We start from the raw sequence: 24,216 nt of genomic DNA on the forward strand, positions 1-24,216 counted from the left end.
CATGAGATAGTGAACACAAACCCATGTTTTGTACAGATTTATAATTATTTCTTTACTCTTGCACTTTATAAGCTGAATTTAATGGCCATAGTAGTGGTCCCATCCATCAGATGGAAAGCTGGAAACAGCCCCACACCAACCACTCTCAGAAGCCCCAATGGAATGCTACAGAATGCCCGATGAGGAGAACCAAAACCCCACCCATCCCCTGAGCCCACTGAGAGGCCACGAGCCTTTACTAGGCGGCCTTCTCACATGGCGTACTTCTCTCTCTGTCTCTCTCTCCTCACGCACCTGCCACTGGCAGAATATTAGTGGTGACACTTAAGGACCTCGATTGACCTTTGGACAAGAAGGCTGTCCATGATCTTCCTCACCCCTAACATTATGGTGGGGAGTCAGGAAGGTAGTGGACACTCTGCACCAAATAGAATCTATGGCCACATACCTATCCCAATTCCCAGCCCGATTCAAGATGGGTGGGTGGTCGCAATTTTAGAAATATAATTACGCTTTATGTTCCTATTTATAAATTTCAAATTTCTGTTACTCTTCTTTCTGATTTTGCTTGCACATTTACTTCAGTGGAATTATATATTTGAACTAGATCTCTCTGCTTATATGCCTTTCAGTGTATTCCCATTAAGCATATACTCCCATTCCTTGTTTGTCTAAATGATCCGCTTTAAAGTGATCTGTCATCTGTCCCTGAACCTGTTTATCTGTTCCTGAATTCTTCTACAGATTTGAAGTTTGCCAATTCTTCTACTTTGACAAATTCAGTTAATTTTAAACTCTGTTCCCCTTCACTGAAGTCCAAATTATCAATACATAACAATAACAAACGTGGATGGAGCACTGTTGTATGGGGTATACCACTTCCAATTCACTTTTATTCTGAAGAGCACCCATTTATACTCTGTTTTGCTGTCTGGAAAGCAACTTTCATTCTCTGCTGCCTTATTTCCTCTTACGATATTTCACTGACTTCTCGTACAAGTCTCTTGTAAGAAACCTGATCGACCATCTTCTTAAAACCCACATACACTGTCTCTGCAAATTTTCTTTGCCTATTCAATCAGTCAAAATACTTCATTTAATTTAGTTGACATGATTTGCAATGGACATGCCCAGACTGGCTATTCTTTTAACCCATGAAGTTCTAAATGCTTCACCTAATTTATTTTGAACAGTTGATTCAAAGTGAGTTAATCACAACTAACAATAGATTACCTGATCTGATGGTATCTGCTTTACTGTTCTCTCCTTTCTTGAACTAATGTGGTGCCCTGGCCATAAACGTTTTACATTGATTCCGTCCTCCAAAAAAGTTGGATACTCTTATTTAATTGATACCATATTTTGCTCTTTTAGTAATGTACTAAGAATGTTGAAGTGTATAATGTCGAGCGGCACGGTGGTACAATGGTTAACTCTGCTGCCTTATAGCTCCAGGGACCCAGGTTCAATTCCGGCCTCGGGTGACTGTCTGTGTGGAGCCTGCATGTTCTCCCAGTGTCTGTGTGGGTTTCCTCCGGGTGCTCCAGTTTCCTCCCACGGTCCAAAGGTGTGCGGGTTAGATGGATTGGACATGCTTCTTAGTGTCCAAAAGGTTAGGTAGGGTTACTGGGCTACGGGGATAGGGTAAAGACATGTGGGCTTAAGTGCTCTTACCAAGGGCTGGTGCAGACTCGATGGATCGAATGGCCTCCTTCTGCACTGTAGGGATTCTATGATTCTCTGAATATACCACTGATTCTTTGACTATACTGTAGATGCTGAAGAACAGATTCCCCCTTTCCCGTCTGCTCTATTAGTCAGCACAATATGGTTGTTGTAAGGAAACCTAGGGTGGTACTTTACAGCACAGTTGTGGCAGAGGCGTTGCTGTAAAATTAGGCAAACCATTCAAAACTCCATTAACTTCAGTGAGAACAGAAGATCCCGCAGGTGAGAGGAGCCATAAAATTCCACTCCTAGAAAATATTTTTTTTAATTCCTCAGAATATGAGTAAAAATCGGAATGCTTTGAAAGTTAATCTCCAATATTTAGAGAACTTAGCATGAGTGGTGAATAACAAGTTATACATTAGATTTTCCACAGCTAACTGTTTCTCCTCTGCTGCCAGATTTCCTCATGACTGATGTACTACTACCCCTCCCTCCAAACATTGCCTCCAATCCCTCATTGACCTTCCCTACAAGGCCTCTGATTCACTTACTCAGACCTTTGACCTACTTCCACTTTCATCTACAAGACCTCCAGTCTCCGAATGTCCCATTCAGGCCTCTTACTTCACCTCGAGCTTTCCTACAAAGACTCTGATCCTACCATCGGCCATCTAACTACATCCGATATTCTGAGCAACCATTTCCTTGAGAATTCCAAATTACCCTTACACCACCCCTCTCCCCCACCTCCAATCTCCCCCCAGGTTTCCCTGAATGCCTCCACACTGTGCATGTTATTTTTATCATCAGATGCCTATGTCTAGAAACAAACGTGAATGATGGGCTTGCTTGCCAATCAAGTTAGGAATGCTGTAGAAGAGACAGTGTTCAGGCATGTGAGTTTCCTGTTGCATGACTGGAGATGATAAGGGGGATTGAGTGCAGTGTGATTGGAACATCAGGATGATTGCAGAGATTTTGGCAAAAATTGAAGACAGATGTCAGACCGGGACCGAGGGAGTCCGTGATTGCAGGAAAGGAAAAAGGTTAGCTTAGGATCTTTGAGGAAGCTAAATAACATAGTATGACATAAAAATGAGGCTAGGATCTTTGAGGAAGCTAAATAACATAGTATGACATAAAAATGAGGCATCTACTTAAACCTACAACACATGCATGCTGAACAGTGAAAGTAGCATGTGATAGATAGAGCTAAGTGATTACACAATCAATGGATTAGATCGAAGCTCTGCAGTCCTGCCAATTCATTTGTGAATGGTGGTGGATAATTGAACAATTAACCAAAGGGGAGGGCTCCATAAACATTCCCATTCTCAATGATATGGAAACCCAGCACATTAGTGCAACAGAGAAGGCTAAAGCATCTGCAACCATCTTCAGCCAGAAGTGCTGAGTGGGTAATCCATCTTGGTCTCTTCTTCAGATCCATAGCTTCACAAATGCTTTTCAGACTTTTGCCAGTTCAATTTACTCCTCATTATATCATTAAAGGACTGAAGATACTGGATATTGCAAACGTTATGGATCCTGACAACATCCCAACAATAGTTCTAAATGCTTATTGTAATATCCTGCACGGGACCTACAGAGTGAGAAGCTCCCCCTCTGAAGGCAGGGTATCTCAACCCATGTATATAAGGTTGGCCAGTAAGGCACCGACTGAGCTGGAATCCAGTAGGGATCTACCGAGCAGTGTACATATCGTTTGCGTGAATAAATCTTTGTTTCTTACTTTACTCGGTGTGCACTCCCCATGTCATTATTAAACTGCCGATGAGGAGTAAACTGGTTTGCTGTCGATGCTGCATAGAATCGAGTCATAGAATCATACAGCACAGATGGTATTGGCAGGATCACCTTGTCTTCACGAAAGAGGCCAAGCAGTGGCTTGTGATCGGTGATGATAAAAAGGTGGCAGTACATATGGCCTGTAACGTCCGCGCCAGTTAAACACAACTATCTGACCATTCTAATCCCATTTTCCAGCACTTGTAAACCCTGGGATTACAAGTGCATACCTAAATACTTCTTAGATGTTATGAGGATCTCCCTTTTACTATTCTTTCAGGCAGCGAATTTCAAACTCCCACCACTTCCCCACTAAACCTCCTGCCCCTTACCTTAAATCTATACCCCCTGGTCATTGACCCCTCCACTCTATCTATGCCCCTCATAATTTTGTACATTTCAATCATGTCCACCCTCAGTCCCCTCTGCTCCAAAGAAAACAATCCAAATCTATCCAATCTCCCTTTATAACTAAAACTCTCCAGCCCTGGCAACATCTTGGTTAATCTCCTCTGCACCCTTTCCAGTGCTAAAGCATTCCTCCTATAATGTGGATTCCAAAATTGCACCCAATACTCTAGCTGTGGCAGAACCAACATTTTATACAGTTCCAGCCTAACATCCACCTCCTTAAACTCTATGTCTCTGCTAATAAAGGCAAGTACACCACATGCCTTCTAAACCACTGTATCCACTTCCTTTGCTACCTTAAAGGACAGGTGTACATGCACACCAAGATCCCTCTGATCCTCGGTGCTTCTCAGGGTCCTGTTGTTTATCATTCCCCTTGCCTTGTTTGTCCTGCCCAAATGCATCACCTCACACTTATCCGGATTGAATTCCATTTACCACTTATCAGCCCATCTAACCAGCCATCTATATCCCCCTGTAATTGAAGGCTATCCTCTGCACTATTTACCACCCCACAAATTTTCATATACTCCGTAAACTTACTGATCAACCCTCCTACATTCATATCGATACCATTTATATAAATCACAAACAGCAAGGGCCCCAACACTTATCCCTGTGATACTCCATTGGACACAGGCTTCCAGTCAGAAAAATACCCCTCGACCATCACTCTCTGCTCCCTGCTACTCAACCAATTTTGGATCCAATTGGACAGATTTCCTTACTTTACCTTCGCTATCAGTCTCCCATGTGGGACCTTATCGAAAGCCTTGCTGAAGTCCAAGTAGACTACGTCAAATGCATTTCCCTCATCTACACACCCGGTCACCTCTTTGAAAAATTCAGTCAAGTTGGTCAGACATGACCTCCCCTTAACAAAACCATGCTGACTGTTCTTGATCAATCCCTGACCCTCCAAATGCAGATTAATTCTGTCTCTCAGAACCTCAAGGCAGCGTTAAAGTGGTTTTCCGATGATGGGTTCCGCCTGCCAAGTGCATGTTTCACGTGAAATAAGTGGTCTTTTTAGGATAGTGGTGGATTGAACAGCCTACACCCAGTCGCTCAGAAGGTAATGGCCCCTGCTCCGTGAGACGCCACAGAACTTCACTCTTTTCTTGGACTAGTTAATTACTGTGGGCAACGTATTCCAAATTTGGCTACCGTCCACTTGCTCTTGAAGAAGCGCCAGCTTTGGCCTTGGGGCCAGGCTCAGGATGCGCCGTTTAAAAAGTTGAAGTGGTGGTTGTCCTCTTCGGGGGTATTGAGACATTTTGACACTTCAAAATCATTGTATGTCATGTGCGATGCTTCACTGTGGCATTCAGACAGTTTTATCCGTCCGACTGCTTTTGACTCCCGGACGCTGGCTGCGGCCAAGGGAAAATGTGCCCACATTCGAAAAGAAGTTCTGCGGTCGTACTTGATGTAAAGCGGTTTCATCAATATGTCAATGGCTGCCACCTTTTTATCATCACCGATCACAAGCCATTGCTTGGCCTCTTCCATGAAGACAAGGTGATCCTGCCAATACCATCTGTGCGAATCCAGTGCTGGGCTTTCTTATAGGCTGCATACGAATACTCTTTCGAGCACTGCCCAGGGACCCGGAAGTGCGTCTGCTTTCCCTGCAGATTGAATCTGTGGAACCCCCCAACACCGGACAAATTGCTGCCCTGAATTTCATGGATTCCTTGCCTGTCAGTACCACGTGTGTTCGTGACTGGATGCATACCGACCCTGTACTTGCCAAGATGCAACATTTGGTGCTATACAGCAGGCGGCAACAGCAGCTACCATGGGAGTTGAAGGCTTTCTCCTCCAAATTGTCGGAGCTGAAAGTGAAAGATGATATCCTCCTATGGGGCACGAGGGTTGTTGTCCAAGCGAAGGGCCAGACAATTATGTTGAAGGACCTTCACAACGGACATTCTGGACTGTCCAAAATGAAGATGCTGGCGAGAAGCTACGTCTGGTGGCCGGGTTTGTACACGGCAATTGAGATGTTGGCCCAGCAGTGCTCCATCTGTCAAGATGTGGTGATGCCGGCATTGGACTGGGGTCAGCACAGTATGAAGTCTTACAACACCAGGTTAAAGTCCAACAGGTTTGTTTCGATGTCACTAGCTTTCGGAGCGCTGCTCCTTCCTCAGGTGAATGAAGAGGTCTGTTCCAGAAACACATATATAGACAAATTCAAAGATGCCAAACAATGCTAGGAATGCGAGCATTAGCAGGTGATTAAATCTTTACAGATCCAGAGATGGGGGTAATCCCAGGTTAAAGAGGTGTGAATTGTATCAAGCCAGGACAGTTGGTAGGATTTCACAGGCCAGATGGTGGGGGATGAATGTAATGTGACATGAATCCCAGGTCCCGGTTGAGGCCGCACTCATGTGTGCGGAACTTGGCTATAAGTTTCTGCTCGGCGATTCTGCGTTGTCGCGGGTCCTGAAGGCCGCCTTGGAGAACGCTTACCCGGAGATCAGAGGCTGAATGCCCTTGACTGCTGAAGTGTTCCCCGACTGGAAGGGAACATTCCTGCCTGGTGATTGTTGCGCGATGTCCGTTCATTCGTTGTTGCAGCGTCTGCATGGTCTCGCCAATGTACCACGCTTCGGGACATCCTTTCCTGCAGCGTATGAGGTAGACAACGTTGGCCGAGTCGCACGAGTATGTACCGCGTACCTCGTGGGTGGTGTTCTCACGTGTAATAGTGGTATCCATGTCGAAGATCTGGCACGTCTTGCAGAGATTGCCATGACAGGGTTGTGTGGTGTCGTGGTCACTGTTCTGAAGACTGGGTAGTTTGCTGCAAACAATGGTTCGTTTGAGGTTGCACGGTTGTTTGAAGGCAAGTAGTGGGGGTGTGGGGATGACCTTGGCAAGATGTTCATCGTCATCAATGACGTGTTGAAGGCTGTGAAGAAGATGACGTAATTTCTCCGCTCCGGGGAAGTACTGGACGACGAAGGGTATTCTGTCGGTTGTGTCCCATGTTTGTCTTCTGAGGAGGTCGGTCCGGTTTTTCGCTGTGGCGCGTTGGAACTGTCGATCGATGAGTCGAGAGCCATATCCCGTTCGTACGAGGGCATCTTTCAACGTCTGTAGATGTCTGTTACGCTCCTCCTCGTCTGAGCAGATCCTGTGTATACGGAGCGCTTGTCCATAGGGGATGGCTTCTTTAATGTGTTTAGGGTGGAAGCTGGAGAAGTGGAGCATCATGAGGTTATCCGTGGGTTTGCAGTAAAGCGAAGTGCTGAGGTGACCGTCCTTGATGGAGACGAGTGTGTCCAAGAATGCAACTGATTTTGGAGCGTAGTCCATGGTGAGTCTGATGGTTGGATGGAACTTATTAATGTCATCATGTAGTGGTTTCAGTGATTCTTCGCCGTGGGTCCAAAGGAAAAAAATGTCATCGATGTATCTGTAAAGGTTTAATCACCTGCTAATGCTCGCATTCCTAGCATTGTTTGGCATCTTTGAATTTGTCTATATATGTGTTTCTGGAACAGACCTCTTCATTCACCTGAGGAAGGAGCAGCGCTCCGAAAGTTAGTGACATCGAAACAAACCTGTTGGACTTTAACCTGGTGTTGTAAGACTTCGTACTGTGCCCATCTGTCAAGAGCACCAGAAGGTCCCCGCAGCGGCACCCCTACACTCTTGGGAGTGGCCGGAGTGCCTTTGGGCTCGCGTACACGCCGGTCCCTTCTTGGGTTTCATGTTTCTCATCCTGGTGGATGCCCACACAGTGGCTGGAGGGCCACTAAATGGCTTTTCCTTGCTTTGCCAGCAGAATATGCATGCAGAAAAACACATGTTAAATCCTTAGCATCCATACCTAAAAATATCACTTAGCCTGTATGGTACCATGAAGAAAATGTATCTTTAATGATTTGTTTTTAAATGTCCTTGTGCACTTGTAGTTCAAAGCTGTTTCATTTTTATGCAACATAGACCTACCCTTATACTGCAATGAAACAGGATGGCTGGAGTCTCGATACTTGCAGCAATCTAGTATTTAATCTCCCTTCACAGTAGAATTGCCTATTAGGGGCGGCACATGGCGCAGTGGTTAGCACTTAGACTACGGCGCTGAGGCCCGGGTTCGAATCCCGGCCTTGAGTCACTGTCCGTGTGGAGTTTGCACATTCTCCCATTGTCTGCTTGGGTTTCACCCCCACAATCCAAAGATGTGCAGGTTAGGTGGATTGGCCACGCTAAATTGCCCCTTAATTGAAAAAATAATAATTGGGTACTCTAAATTTATTTTAAAAAAGAATTGTCTATTAACATCCACAGCTTGCTGCTCAATAGTCACAAGGCCTGAGGCTCTCTATTAGGTGTGCCTCTGGTTTCTCCTATCAGGCAGAGCCATCCTATCCTGAACCCTCTGCATGTATAAAATGGGAACATCTGAATTTCTAGGCCTATTACCTCAATGTTCTTTGAAGATATAGTTAACATATTTATGGCAGACCAAAAACAAAACAATTTGTTCAATGGCTGAAAAAAGTATTTTTTTTCTCTTAAATCGTGAATTTAGGAAACCTTAACTCAATTTATTATGCTTTATATTATAGACATTGACGAATGTGTTTCGCCTGATGTTTGTTTTAATGGACTTTGTACAAATACTGAGGGATCTTACACATGTTCATCCTGCAATTCTGGGTACAGAGTATCAGAAGACAGAGACAGATGCGAAGGTAGGTATGACAGAGATGATGTCGGAGTTCCATGCTTGAAATATGAAGTTAATTGTACATGGACAGGGCCCAGATACTAAAGCAGAAAATTCCACTGCCATTTCCACAAGGCATCAGCTCCGCAATCTGAGAAATTTCAGAATCTACCCTCTTGCAGTAGGGGCATTGCAAATCCAGGTCAAAAACGCAGTAGTTGGAGAGCAATCTTTGCCCTGGCGGTGCATTATTTTCCTGCTACTGGCATTTGCAATCAATCAGAGTGCTGGCATAATTCTAACCTAACCTGCCAATTGAATGATCTTTGTATAAAGGGATCCAGCAGGCGTTGAAACGGTTCCATTGCATGTCTTTCACTGAGGATCGAACAATTGGATGGATATGCAATGTGGGAAGGCTATCCCAATGCTCCACCCCAGCCGCGTACCCGGCACACCCAATTCTCTGATGCTTAACAGGAAACAATTTTGTGGGCTATGAGCACCCTAAGAGAAGTTCCCCAAAGACAGTAGGACGAGACCAGCCTTAAGCAAGCAGATAAGACTGTAAGTAGCTGAAGAAATGAGTATTAAATAAAATTTATGGAGAGGCGGTGGCATAGTGGTACTGTCACTGGATTATTAATCCAGAGTCCCTGTTAGTTGCTCTGGGACCCTGGTTTGAATCCCACCACAGCAGATAGTGAAATTTGAATTCACTACAAACTGCAATTTTAAAATGTCTGAGGATGACCATTGTCGATTGCGGTAAAAAAAACATCTAGTTCACTAGTGCTGTCCTTACTTGATCTGGCTTACATTGGTCTCCAGACCCTCTGAAAAGAGTGGTTGACTCTTAAATACCCTCTGAACAAGGGCAATTAGTGATGGTCATGTAAATGCTGGCCTACCCAGTGATGTTCACATCCCATGAACGAGTAAGAAAAAAGCAAGAACAAGATGACTTGTGGCTGGATTCAGTGCCACAAGAAGTTCAATCACTTCATTGCATAGGAAAGATTAGCATTTAGTGTAACCCCCAAACTCTGAATTCCCCAACACTCCCTCACATAGCATTGCTCAGCATTGCAGCTCCACTCATTCCTCTCTCCAGCCACCTTTTCAGATCCCTATCTGAACAGCCAGCACTGACGCTCATTCTCATTTTACTCAGTCACCCTCCACAAATGTTGCCATTCCACCCATTCCACACAATCCATTTTCACATTCATTTTTTAAAAAAACTTCTAATCAAGGGACAACTTGGCATGGCCAATCCACCTACCCTGCACATTGTTTGGATTGTGAGGATGAGACCCACGCAGACAGTGACCTGGGGCCGGGACCAAACCTGGTCCTCAGCGCCATGAGGCAGCAGTGCTAACACAGCGCCACCGTGCTGCCCTACTTTCACATTCATAACTCTCTGCTTTCTCTTCTTGCACGTGAAAGAAGTACAGAACTCCAGGGGGAGAGACAGCAATAGTCACGCTCACCACTGCAGAGGATAAGGCCACAAGATCGCCAAGGTGGTGGAGTGCTTGGCCTTTGGTGATGAAAGTATGGGGACCCCCAGATATCTGGTGACAGACTTCCATATCATACTATTACATGCCACACAACAGCTGCTCATGTCGATTTGCTGTCAGTGCAAACTGAAATATGAGTGTTTGTGCAGTTATGAATTTGAACTCTTTATGGCTTTCATCTCACACAAGTTCTTTAAGTATGATGCTGATGTGAGAGCAGGTTGAGAAGTCCTCAGAGGATGTAAAGAACTCTGAGGAAGCACTATCACATGCTCCACCAGTACTGATAGGTAGATCTTGGCGAGGCTGTGAAGAGAGATAGCTAGGTTATCAAATGGTGATGTCCACATCACAAATGAACAAGAGCAGGAATTGGAAACAGAGACAAAAGTGCAGAATGCCCATTGGGAAGGTGCAGGACATTCCAAGCTCTGCTCGGTTACACAGAGACATTGAGCCTTGGTGGAATTATCCTTGAAGAGAACAATTCTATGGTAGCAAAGAAAAATGTGTGAGATTCTATCAGCATTTCCAGAGATACTGCACCCTCTTAGAGAGAGATTGAAGAAATTCATCATTACTATGATTTCCCAGGCATTTGCGCAACCTCGAAGAAAAGAGAGGCCACCTGGCATGGTGGCACAGTGGTTAGCATTGCTGCCTCACAGCTCCAGGGACCCGGGTTCAATTCCAGCATCGGGTGACTGTCTGTGTGGAGTTTGCACTTTCTCCCCATGTCTGCGTGGGTTTCCTCCGGGTGCTCCAGTTTCCTCCACAATGCAAAGATGTGCAGGTTAAGTGGTTTGGCCATGCTAAATTGCCAGTTAGTGTCCGAAGGTTAGGCGGGGCTACTGGGTTAGGGGATAGATGGAGGCGTAGGTTTAGTTAGGGTGCTCTTTCAAGAGCTGGTGTAGACTCGATGGGTTGAATGGCCTCCTTCTGCACTGTAAATTCTATGGATGCAATATTAATATTAAGACACACCAGTGTTATTATAGGGCTCATTGATTCTGTACCTAGAAGTCACTTGAAGAATGTGTATGGAGTATGTATCAGGGGTTTGGAAGCAGCATGGATGGTAAGGAGGGGGCAGGGGTGGTATGAAGTGAACATGGGTGTTATGGAGGGCATAGGGTGTGGATGAAAGGTGAAGGCTAGGGAACCTAACAACCATGCTGAGAACCAATATCCCAGCAGATAGAGCTGGGCCTTCTAACCTTCCCTTGTTGACATTCACCTGCCTCCATTGCTGACTCAGATCTGCTTCAGAATGGGCCTACCTCCAGCCCATTACCACCTCACGATGAAAATACGGTGGGCAGGCGCTGCCAGGATGGAAGCAGAATCACCAGGTTGGGAAAATTCACAATTCCTAATTCCCATCTTGAAGATGAAAATTCAGTCCTCAGTCTAGCAATTTAAATAGGATGGAGGAAAGCCCTCTCTTTGCCAATTTGTGAAGTAACAAAGCGCTCTCTAGCTCTTGGATAGCAGGAAAATGTAGATGGGCCATGAGTGGGAAGAATGGGCTCAAGGAAGTGGGGTCTCTATTGAAGGTGCTCCCAGTTCTCATCCCTTGATCCCTCCCTCTCATAGTCAGAGCCCCTCATGCTGCTCCCTGCCTCAGTGACATCTGGGTGTGAGTGAAATGAAGGGATTTTTGACTTGGAAGTGATTTATATTTAGGTGGGTGGTGATGGGGCTGGGGCACTGCATTCAGTATTGATGCCATAAGGGGTACTTGAGGAAAATTCTTTTTACCCAGAGTGTGGTGACGGTCTAGAATGCATCCATGGGAGAGTGGTAGACGCAGGTTGCCTCGCACCTTTTAAAAAAATACCTGGATGAGCACTTGACATGTCATAACATTCAAGGCTATGGGCCAAGTGCTGGCAAATGGGATTAGGTAGGTAGGTCGGCTGTTTTCCATGTGTTGATGCAGACTCAATGGGCTGAAGGGCCTCATCTGCACTGTGTATATGATTCAATGATAAGGATTCACACACTCATGGACAGAATATAAGGGACTTTTACCTTTGGGTTTGGAGGGAGAGGAGTCTGTAAAATTATCTAGTTGGCCTTCACAAGCGCAAACCCACTAGCAGAGCTCAGTTAAATTCTGCCCCCGGTAGCTCTGAAGAAGTCATATGTTACAATCCCAGCTGATGTTACAATTGGACAAGTCAGATTCCAAAATGAGACCTGGCTTGGTAGATCCTAACTTTTATTTTATCTTTTTAGAAACCATGGAGGTGAGCTATTGAACAAATTCACAGGCGTCTGCTGATGAACATTTAACAAAAAAAATGAAACATTTATGAAACCAAGAACAATTAACTGTTATACCAAGCAAAAATATTGGAAAGATCTCAATACAAACACAAGAAAATTATTCAAATATTCTTTCACTCCAGCTATATCTTTGCAGATACATACAAATTCTGAAAGATAAAACAATTTACTATATCTATCATATACTCTAATATCCAGGTTAAGTATGCAGTATATGTGAACCAACTGGCAAATTATGGTCAGACACACAACACTCCAAAGTAAATAACAGATACAACTACGAATTTCTCAACAACCCACCCAGATGCTTGTCACACCTTGAGCCAACTGATCTCAATGAAACTCTGTCTTCCTTAAGGGTTTCTTTTTTTAAAAAAAAATGTTATTAAGGTTTTCATAAAATATCGATAACAAAATATAAAAGGAACCCAACAGGGTTAAGTACAAAACACAATCTAGAAAAGCAACCCTTCATGCCCCCCTCCCCCTGTACATAAATAATAAATTAACATTGACACCCCGACTTAACACAACAGGTATATACACCCCGTCAGACCCTCCAGTGTAAATAACAAAAACAAAAATAAAGTACCCCCCCAAGTTGCTGCTGCCATTGACCAATGTCGACCGTTCTGCCAGGAGGTCTAAGAACGGTTGCCACCGCCTAAAGAACCCTTGTACCGACCATCTCAAGGCAAATTTCACCCTCTCCAACTTAATAAACCCCGCCATATCGTTGATCCAGGATTCCACGCTTGGGGGCCTCGCATCCTTCCACTGAAGAAGAATCCTTCGCCGGGCTACCAGGGACGCAAAGGCCAGAATACCGGCCTCTTTCGCCTCCTGCACTCACGGCTCCTCTGCGACCCCAAGTATTGCGAGCCCCCAGCCCGGTTTGACCCTGGATCCTACCACCCTCGACACCGTCCTCGCTACGCCCTTCCAAAATTCCTCCAGCGCTGGGCACGCCCAGAACATATGGGTGTGATTTGCTGGGCTCCCTGAGCACCTAACACACCTGTCCTCACCCCCAAAAAACCGGCTCATCCTTGTCCCGGTCATGTGTGCCCTGTGCAGCACCTTAAACTGTATGAGGCTGAGCCTCGTGCACGATGAGGAAGAGTTCACCCTCCCTAGGGCATCTGCCCACGTCCCTTCCTGAATCTCCTCTCCCAACTCCTCCTCCCACTTACCTTTCGCCTCCACCACCGAGGCCTCCTCCTCCTCCTGCATCACCTGGTACGTTTCCGAGATCTTCCCCACTCCCACCCACCCCCCCCGAGAGCACCCTGTCCTGTACTGTGTGTGGCAGCAGCCGCGGGAATTCCACCACTTGCCGCCTGGCAAACGCCCTTACCTGTAAGTACCTGAAGGTGCTCCCCGGCGGGAGCCTGTACTTCTCCTCCAGCTCACCCAGGCTCGCGAACTTCCCGTCCACAAGCAAGTCCCCCAACCTTTGTATCACTGTGCCACTCCGAAAACCCTCCATCAGTTCTCCCTGGGACGAACCGGTGGTTCCCCCGTATTGGGGTCCACACCGGGGCCCCAACTTCCCCCCTGTGCCGCCTCCACTGCCCCCAGATTTTGAGGGCAGCCCCACCACCGGGCTCGTGGTATACCTCCTTGGAGGGAATGGCAGCGGCGCCGTTGCCAGCGCCCCCTCCAGTTCGTCGACTCCCTCAGTGCCATAGCCAAGGGTTCAATCGCCAGTGCGAAGAGTAGGGGGGACAGGGAACACCCCTGCCTCGTCCCTCGGTGCAACCGAAAGTACTCGGACCTCCTCCTGTTTATGGCCACACTTGCCATCGGGACCTCATACAACAGCCTAACCCACCTGACAAACCCCTCCCCAAACCCAAACCTCTTCAGCACCTCCCACAAGTACCCCCACTCTACCCTAACGAAGGCTTTCTCAGCATCCATCGCCACCACTATCTCCGCCTCCCCCTCCCTCGCCGGCATCATGATAACGTTCAAAAGCCTCCGCACATTCGCGTTCAACTTCCTCCCCTTCACGAACCCCATCTGGTCTTCATGGATGATCTGCGGCACACAATCGTCAATCCTCGTGGCTAAGACCTTCGCCAGCACTTTGGCATCTACATTTATCAACGAAATCGGTCTGTAAGACCCACACTGCAGGGGATCCTTGTCCCGCTTCAGGATCAAGGAGATCAGTGCCCGGGACATCGTCGGGGGCAAAGCCCCCCCCCCCCTCCCTTGCCTCATTGAAGGTCCTAACTAGCAACGGGCCCAACAGGTCCCTATATTTTTTATAGAATTCGACCGGGAAACCGTCCGGCCCCAGTGCCTTCCCCGCCTGCATGCTTCCTATCCCTTTGGCCAGCTCCTCCAGCCCAATCGGGGCCCCCAATCCCGCCACCAGTCCGTCCTCCACCTTTGGAAACCTCAATTGGTCCAGGAAGCGGCCCATCCCTCCCTCCTCCCGTGAGGGCTCGGACCGGTACAATTCCTCATAAAAGTCCCTGAAGACCCCATTGATGCCAACCCCACTCCGCACCACACTCCCTCCCCTGTCCTTAACTCCCCCGATCTCCCTAGCTGCATTCCGCTTCCGAAGCTGATGCGCCAGCATAGAACATAGAACGATACACCGCAATACAGGCACTTCGGCCCACGATGTTGCACCAAAACAAAAGCCATCTAACTGACACTATGCCATTATCATCCATATGTTTATCCAATAAACTTTTAAATGCCCTCAATGTTGGCGAGTTCACTACTGTAGCAGGTAGGGCATGCCACGGCCTCACTACTCTGCGTAAAGAACCTACCTCTGACCTCTGTCCTATATCTATTACCCCTCAGTTTAAAGCTATGTCCCCTTGTGCCAGCCATTTCCATCCGCGGGAGAAGGCTCTCACTGTCCACCCTATCTAACCCCCTGATCATTTTGTATGCCTCTATTAAGTCTCCTCTTAACCTTCTTCTCTCCAACGAAAATAACTTCAAGTCCATCAGCCTTTCCTCATAAGATTTTCCCTCCATACCAGGCAACATCCTGGTAAATCTCCTCTGCACCTGCTCCAAAGCCTCCACATCCTTCCTATAATGCGGTGACCAGAACTGTACGCAATACTCCAAATGCGGCCGTACCAGAGTTCTGTACAGCTGCAACATGACCTCCTGACTCCGGAACTCAATCCCTCTACCAATAAAGGCCAACACTCCATAGGCCTTCTTCACAACCCTATCAACCTGGGTGGCAACTTTCAGGGATCTATGTACATGGACACCTAGATCCCTCTGCTCATCCACAATTCCAAGAACTTTACCATTAGCCAAATATTCCGCATTCCTGTTATTCCTTCCAAAGGGAATCACCTCACACTTCTCTACATTAAACTCCATTTGCCACCTCTCAGCCCAGCTCTGCAGCTTATCTATATCCCTCTGTAACCTGCTACATCCTTTCACACTATCGACAACACCACCGACTTTAGTATCGTCTGCAAATTTACTCACCCACCCTTCTGCGCCTTCCTCTAGGTCATTGATAAAAATGACAAACAGCAACGGCCCCAGAACAGATCCTTGTGGTACACCACTTGTAACTGAACTCTGTCTTTCAGCTAGCCAATTTCTGATCCACATCTCTAAATCACCCTCAATCCCCAGCCCCCGTATTTTCTGCAATAGCCTACCGTGGGGAACCTTATCAAACGCTTTGCTGAAATCCATATACACCACATCAACTGCTCTACCCTCGTCCACCTGTTCAATCACCTTCTCAAAGAACTCGATAAGGTTTGTGAGGCATGACCTACCCTTCACAAAGCCATGCTGACTATCCCTGATCATATTATTCCTATCTAGATGATTATAAATCTTGTCTCTTATAATCCCCTCCAAGACTTTACCCACTACAGACGTGAGGCTCACCGGTCTCTCGTTGCCGGGGTTGTCTCTGTTCCCCTTTTGAACAAAGGGACCACATTTGCTGTCCTCCAGTCCTCTGGCACTATTCCTGTAGCCAATGATGACATAAAAATCAAAGCCAAAGGCCCAGCAATCTCTTCCCTGGCCTCCCAGAGAATCCTAGGATAAATCCCATCAGGACCCGGGGACTTATCTATTTTCAGCCTTTCCAGAATTGCCAACACCTCTTCCCTACGTACCTCAATGCCATCTATTCTTTTAGCCTGGGTCTCAGCATTCTCCTCCACAACATTATCTTTTTCCTGAGTGAATACTGACGAAAAATATTCATTTAGTATCTCGCCTATCTCTTCAGACTCCACACACAACTTCCCATCCCTGTCCTTGACTGGTCCTACTCTTTCCCTAGTCATTCGCTTATTCCTGACATACCGATAGAAAGCTTTTGGGTTTTCCTTGATCCTACCTGCCAAATACTTCTCATGTCCCCTCCTTGCTCGTCATAGCTCTCTCTTTAGATCCTTCCTCGCTACCTTGTAACTATCCATCGCCCCAACTGAAACTTCACACCTCATCTTCACATAGGCCTCCTTCTTCCTCTTAACAAGAGATTCCACTTCTTTGGTAAACCACGGTTCCCTCGCTCGACGCCTTCCTCCCTGCCTGACCGGTACATACTTATCAAGAACACGCAGTAGCTGATCCTTGAACAAGCTCCACTTATCCAGTGTGCCCAACACTTGCAGCCTACTTCTCCACCTTATCCCCCCCAAGTCACGTCTAATGGCATCATAATTGCCCTTCCCCAAGCATCCAGCTTGCTTTTTCCCCATACTCGTAAATCGCCCCCTGGGCCTTCCTCCACTGCACCTCCACCTTCTTGGTGGTCACCAGGTCGAATTCTGCCTGGAGGCTGCGCCTCTTCCTCAACAATCCTTCCTCGGGGCTCCTCCGCATACCTCCTGTCTACCCTCACCATCTCCCCCACAAGCCTCTCCCTCTCCCCCCGCTCCCTCCTCTCCTTGTGGGCCCTAATGGAGATCAGCTCTCCACTAACCACCGCCTTCAGCGCCTCCCATACCATCCCCACTCGAATCTCCCCGTTATCGTTGGCCTCCAGGTACCTCTCTATACTTCCTCGGACCCACTCGCTCACCTCCTTGTCCGCCAACAGCCCCACCTCCAAGCGCCACAAGGGGCGCTGGTCCCCCTCATCCCCCAGCTCTAAGTCCGCCCAATGCGGGGCGTAGTCCGAAATGGCTATCGCCGAATACTCGGTATCCTCTACTCTCGCTATCAGCGCCCTGCTCAAAATAAAAAAGTCGATTCGGGAATAAGCCTTATGGACATGTGAGAAGAATGAAAATTCCCTAGCCCCCGGCCTTGCAAATCTCCAAGGGTCCACCCCTCCCATCTGGTCCATAAACCCCCTCAGCACCTTAGCCGCCGCCGGCTTCCTACCCGTCCTAGACCTGGAGCGATCCAGTGCCGGATCCAGTACCGTGTTAAAGTCTCCCCCCATTATCAGGCCCCCCACTTCCAAGTCTGGGATCCGACCCAACATGCGCCACATAAAACCCGCATCGTCCCAATTCGGGGCATACACATTGACCAATACCACCCTCTCTCCCTGCAGCTTACCACTTACCATTATGTACCTACCGCCATTGTCTGCCACAATGCTCGACGCCTCGAATGACACCTTCTTTCCCACCAAGATCGCCACCCCTCGATTTTTGGCATCCAGCCCGAATGAAACACCTGACCTACCCACCCCTTCCTCAATCTTACCTGGTCTGCCACCTTCAGGTGTGTCTCCTGGAGCATAACCACATCCGCCTTCAGCCCCTTCAGGTGCACAAACACGCGGGCCCGCTTGACCGGCCCATTCAGTCCCCTTACATTCCAGGTTATCAGCCGGATCAGGGGGCTACCCGCCCCCCTCCTCGGCCAGCCACGCGCCCGCACCCCACGCCCGGCCCGTTCCCCACGGCGGCAGACCCCCGTCTAGACCCCCCCCCTACTCGCTCCAGCTCCCTCTTGACCATAGCAGCAGCAACTCGATTCCCCCCCCCACACACACACACACCCCCACCCCACCCCCCTGGCTAGGACCCATCCTAGCTGTTTTACTCCCCCCATTGCACTTCCGCAAGTCAGCTGACTCCTGCTGACCCCGGCCACTCCCACCTCTCCTTCAACTCCTCCCATTGTGTGACACACCCTCCTATTCCGTTCCCCATCCACAGGCTCTCCCCCCTCCCCCTTCCATCCTAACCGTGGGAAACAAACCTCGCTTCCCCGCCCGGCCCCACCCCCTCCAGTCTTTAGCGTGGGAAAAAGCCCGTGCTTTCCACCTACCCAACCCCGCCACCTGAATGAGATGAACTGTCACAAGTAGGCTTCAATGAAGTTACTGTGAAAAGCCCCTAGTCGCCACATTCCGGCGCCTGTTCGGGGAGGCTGTTACGGGAATTGAACCGTGCTGCTGGCCTGCCTTGGTCTGCTTTCAAAGCCAGCGATTTAGCCCTGTGCTAAACAGCCCCTCTGACCCAGCTCCTTTTACAGGCCCAGTCCCCTCACCCCCGACTCGGGCCTCCCCCTCCCCCGCGGGGACCCATCCCACCACCGGCCATCCACCCCTGTTCCATTTGCTTACCCCCCTCCAAGAGCCCCCCGACCAGCCCAACCAAAACAGTGCCCAACCCGCCCTAACCACACTCACCGACCAGAAAGAGAAAAACACCAAGAAAAAGAAACCAAGAACAAAGGACGCCCCCTCAAAAAGTAACATATCAAACCGCAGTCCCCAAACGCCCATCCCGACCCTCAATCTGTGTCCAATTTCTCGGCCTGAACAAAGGCCCACGCCTCCTCCGGAGACTCAAAGTAATGGTGCCGGTCCTTGTAGGTAACCCACAGTCGCGCCGGCTGCAACAATGCAAACTTCACCCCCTGCCTGTGCAGCACCGCCTTCGCTTGATTGTACCCAGCCCTCCTCTTCGCCACCTCCGCACTCCAGTCCTGGTATATTCAAATCTCCGCATTCTCCCACCTGCTGCTCCTCTCCTTCTTGGCCCACCTGAGCACACACTCCCGATCAGCGAACCGATGAAACCGCACCAGCACCGCCCACGGAGGCTCGTTAGCCTTGGGCCTCCTCGCCAGCACTCTATGGGCCCCTTCCAGCTCCAGGGGCCCCTGGAAGGACCCCGCTCCCATCAGCGAGTTCAACATGGTGACCACGTAGGCCCCCACGTCCGGCCCCTCCAGCCCCTCCGGGAGGCACAGAATCCGCAGATTCTTCCGCCTCGACCGATTCTCCATCTCCTCGAACCGCTCCTGCCATTTCTTGTGGAGCGCCTCGTGGGCCTCCACCTTTACCGCCAGGCCTAAGATCTCGTCCTCGTTGTCGGAGATCTTTTGTCGGGCCTCGCGGATCGCCACCCCCTGGGCCGTCTGTGTCTCCAGCAGCTTATCAATAGAAGCCTTCATCGGCTCCAGCAGGTCCACTTTAATCTCTCTGAAGCAGCGCCGGATAACCTCCTGTTGCTCCTGCGCCCACTGCATCCACGCTGCCTGGTCTCCGCCCGCCGCCATTTTATTCTTCTTCCCTCGCACCTTCTTCGGGTCCACCACCACCTTTTTAGTCGCCCCGCCCCTGGTACAAGCCATATACTATTGGGGAATTGTTGTAATCTCCTTCCCACACCAGGAAACGTCGTTAAAGTGCCGTTGGGGGCCCTGAAAAGAGCCCAAAAGTCTGTTTTTGCGGGAGCCGCTGAATGTGCGACTTAGCTCCGCATAGCCGCCACCAGAAGTCCCTCACAAGGGTTTCTGATCTCCACATTTGAAAAACTCTGTGGAATTTTGCCCAAATGTCGCTCATACTCAAGTCGGCTTGAACCAGGATTCACCTCCAGAGTTTCAGCCTCAACTTCTGAGATTCCTTTTCTCTGGATCTTCATGTACACTTGAGCTTCACCTTCCAAGCATACTTTCAGACCATTGCGAAATGTCACTGCTCCAAAAGGGTACTTTTGCCCATGCAGCCCACAGCACAGAGTTACCAACCTTCGACAGCCCTCTCTGATCATCGGGGCTTCGTTTGAGTCCACTTTGCTTCATGTCTGTTCCTCATAGCTCTCTCTCTTTAATTCAACTCTGCTCCTTTTTCACAGCTTTATTTAACAGGAGATGTTTCTGATCTCTGTCCATGTCCCTCACCTGGAACCTTCCTCTGAGTCCACTTTACTATGATTGCCGATTCCCCGTTGCAACCCTTCAGCCTCGTGGCCAGAGGCTGCCAGGATCAGTGGGAGTTATGGGTAGTCGATGGGACAGACAGGCAGGAGTTGAACTTGCCCCCGTTATGGGTACATACAATCCAGGGGGTGGCACGGCGGACCCGTAGGTGCTGAGACATCACTTGCCCCCATCCTGCAGCTCATGAGCTCTGGGGCAGAAACCCCAATGCCCCCTGGTTCACCGTCCGAGACCAAAGATAGCTACACACCTCCTTGGATCCCCACAGCAACCATACCACCAGCTTTACATTTTTTGAAACTGTTTACTAATCGCCACCCATGTGACCACTTACTGGGGAGGCAATTAGGTCATGGGAGGCCATTAGATAGGGGGTCATTGCCGTTAATTGTATAGACATTGGCTTGAATTGGCAATTATTGGTTTCTCGCCACGCCGCAGCGGGATCCGGATCTCACCAACTAGGTTGGGCCGGTTAGATCGCAAACGGATTGGCACACGGCGCAATTCCGATTTTGCCGTCTCCCGCGATCTAACGGGCGCATCGTGCCCTTGCTTAAGCACGCCGCAGCCGTTAACTTGCATCCAGAATTTCTAACATTAGATGTGACTCTGTGATTGTACCGCACTTGCTGAACAATCCTGAGAATCACACTAACAACTAATTTAAGATTATCAATCAGATTTGCAAGAGGTTCACTTACATTTTCTGGAAGCTATAAATATTCATATCGGGGACCTGTCCTCTGTAAGCAAAAAGAACATGTCCAGGCATTGTGCCTTCTTTGAACTAACCAAAAGCTGGGGGAATGATAGTTCTCTGGTGCATTCCCCATGGCAATGCCTCAATTAATCAGAGGTGACCTGCCAACCACTGAGCACTCTCTTTTTTTCATGAAGTATAATTTCTGCTGCCTTTGAAATTGGGCATTCTGTCATGATGAATGCAAAATGAAAAGCATGTCTTTTTTTCAATTACGGTCAACTCCTGTTGCTTGCAGGGGTTCTGTTCCTGAAAAGTTTCACGTAGGGTAAAATCGCGAACGGTGAACCTTTGCATGCCCAGAGGCAGCACATGCACGGTGAGTGCTTTCTACATGGGAAACATGAGGGAAACCTGAGAGTTTAACCTCCCTTCTGCGAATATTCTAACATGTCTAATGAAGTGAGAGTCATTGATACACTAGCACTTCTGTGTGTAGTTAAGATAAGTAATTTATTGTAACGTCTCCTGCAGAGGTACATGCCAAATCATGAATTGGTGACATTTTGGGGCCACGAACATGATTGCATACACAATTAGATTCACGCAGGTAAACGTAGAGTGGTTGCAAAAGTTAGGAGTTGACTGTAACTTGTTTCACATTCCAATGAGTAGATGAGGAGAATTTTTCTGCAGTTTTCCATGTTTTTCTAATTTTGCAATGAATATACTGTTATAGATATGAATGAATGCTTGAGCAAGGGCATCTGTGGTCCAAATGGAGAATGTATGAACGTTGAAGGATCCTATTTCTGCATTTGTGCCAGAGGTTTTGAAAACACTCCTGACGGTACAGGCTGTCAAGGTAAGACATCACAGTAAACATGTAAATTTATGGCCCCAATATCCAAATCACTTTAATATATTAACATTTAATAGAATTCAAATTTATCTCACAGAACACTGAATCATGATTGGCTGGCCTGGACTTTCATCCTCTAAGTGGGTAGGGGCAGTTGAGAAAATTCTGAGCTTGATCTGCTGCCCCAAGCGAAATTGACCATAAAGGTGGGATCTGCATTGCTGGGGGCCAGGTGTGAGCTGGAGTTGGGTCAAGAGTATAGAGGCAGCCACAGGAACTGCCAGGTGCAGAGTAACACTATTTAAAAGACCACCTCAGTGTCATAGAGCTTTGTCCCAGTGGTATAAAATACAGAAGTCCTCAAGGCCTCACCCCTCACACCTTCCAAACACTCCCCTTGCCCCATCCGTGCCTTCTCATGCCTCCAACCCACCCCTTACTCCCCCTTATGCCCTTTATAGCAAGTTATGCCCCCCACCCACCTCTTATATTTCCTTAAGTCCCCTTTGCCAAACTCTGCCATTCCAATCACCTCACATGTCCCCTCATGCCCACTATGTCAAGCTCTGCACACTGACCATCTGTACACCTTTCTAAAGCCAATGAACACCTCGGTGTCAATTGGAATATGTAACAAGAAAGGTTTTTAAAACTGTAATCATTGATCACTTTCTCCTGTACCCAAAAAAAAAGAAGTCTGGACAAGCTAATAAAAGTGTCTAACATCCAGGTCCTTTGAAGTTTCAAGAACAAAACACTTGAAACTACTTAACTGCGTAAGTTATATCACAAAATATTGCGAAATGGATCAAAGAGATCAGAGAGCCCGATCTGTATATCAAAAAATGTTTCCTCGGGAAGCAAGTGTTCCATTATTATAATAGATATCTGGCCTGTCAGCCAATCATATTTAATGAGGGTTCATGTGCCATGACTCTTTAAAATCCTGGTCCGACTCCATGAAAATTGTGAAGGAGTAGGAGGTACCTATCTTCGCAAAGGATTCAGCTAGGGCAGGAGTGTCTGATGCGGGCTTCTGGCAGGAAGCACCCTGCACACTTCCATGGCACTTCCAACGATCAGACAGCTTGGGAATGGAGTCAGGAATCCCAGAATCGGGACCCACTGGCCTTTTTTAAATAGCTCCCAAGTCAACCTGATTCAGTGAAAATCCAGGCTGCTGCTGAAGTTTTAAGTTTTATTGGGAGGGCAATTGATTTAATTGAGAATATATAACATGATGCGGTCATGATTTATGTGTGTGTTATCGGATATAACAAAAGAATAAGATTTGTGTTTATCCTCAATTACAGTATACTGTGCAATGTAGTTACTGTATAATGCATATACTTTAAACAGGTCATTTTGATTTTAAGTATATGGAGTCCTGGAGTCTATTTAAGGAACTGCATTACCTTTGGTTGCAGGTGACAATTTACTCACTGCATTTATAAACCTAAGCAAATTAAGATAAAGGAGGGTCAGTAAAATGACGAGGATTTATTTTTCATTTGAAAATCCAAAGTTATAAGAAAAAAGAACAAAGAAAAGTACAGCACAGGAACAGGCCCTTCGGCCCTCCAAGCCAGCACCGACCATGCTGCCCGTGTAAACTAAAATCTTCTACACTTCTGGGGTCCTTATCCCTCTATTCCCATCCTATTCATGTCTTTGTCATGATGCCCCTTAAACATCACTATCGTCCCTGCTTCTACCACCTCCTCTGGCAGCGAGTTCCAGGCACCCACTACCTTCTGGGTAAACATAGAACATAGAACATTACAGTGCAGTACAGGCCCTTCGGCCCTCGATGTTGCGCCGACCTGTGAAACCACTCTAAAGCCCATCTACACTATTCCCTTATCATCCATATGTCTATCCAATGACCATTTGAATGTCCTTAGTGTTGGCGAGTCCACTACTGTTGCAGGCAGGGCATTCCACGCCCTTACTACTCTCTGAGTAAAGAACCTACCTCTGACATCTGTCCTATATCTATCTCCCCTCAATTTAAAGGTATGTCCCCTCGTTCTAGGCATCACCATCCGAGGAAAAAGGCTCTCACTGTCCACCCTATCCAATC

General features: G+C 47.8%; 1 protein-coding gene across 1 annotated transcript in view; it reads left to right on the forward strand.

Moving 5' to 3' along the window:
* The window catches only part of LOC140404691 (latent-transforming growth factor beta-binding protein 2-like), a 685,726-nt gene that overhangs the window by 503,502 nt on the left and 158,008 nt on the right, over nt 1-24,216 (forward strand). Inside the window, exons 22-23 of the mRNA XM_072493356.1 lie at nt 8,481-8,606; nt 22,011-22,136. Coding sequence (XP_072349457.1) covers nt 8,481-8,606; nt 22,011-22,136 — 252 coding nt within the window. The remainder of the gene's footprint in view (nt 1-8,480; nt 8,607-22,010; nt 22,137-24,216) is intronic.

This window comes from Scyliorhinus torazame, chromosome 2 (assembly GCF_047496885.1).
Source record: "Scyliorhinus torazame isolate Kashiwa2021f chromosome 2, sScyTor2.1, whole genome shotgun sequence".
Lineage (NCBI taxonomy): Eukaryota > Metazoa > Chordata > Chondrichthyes > Carcharhiniformes > Scyliorhinidae > Scyliorhinus > Scyliorhinus torazame.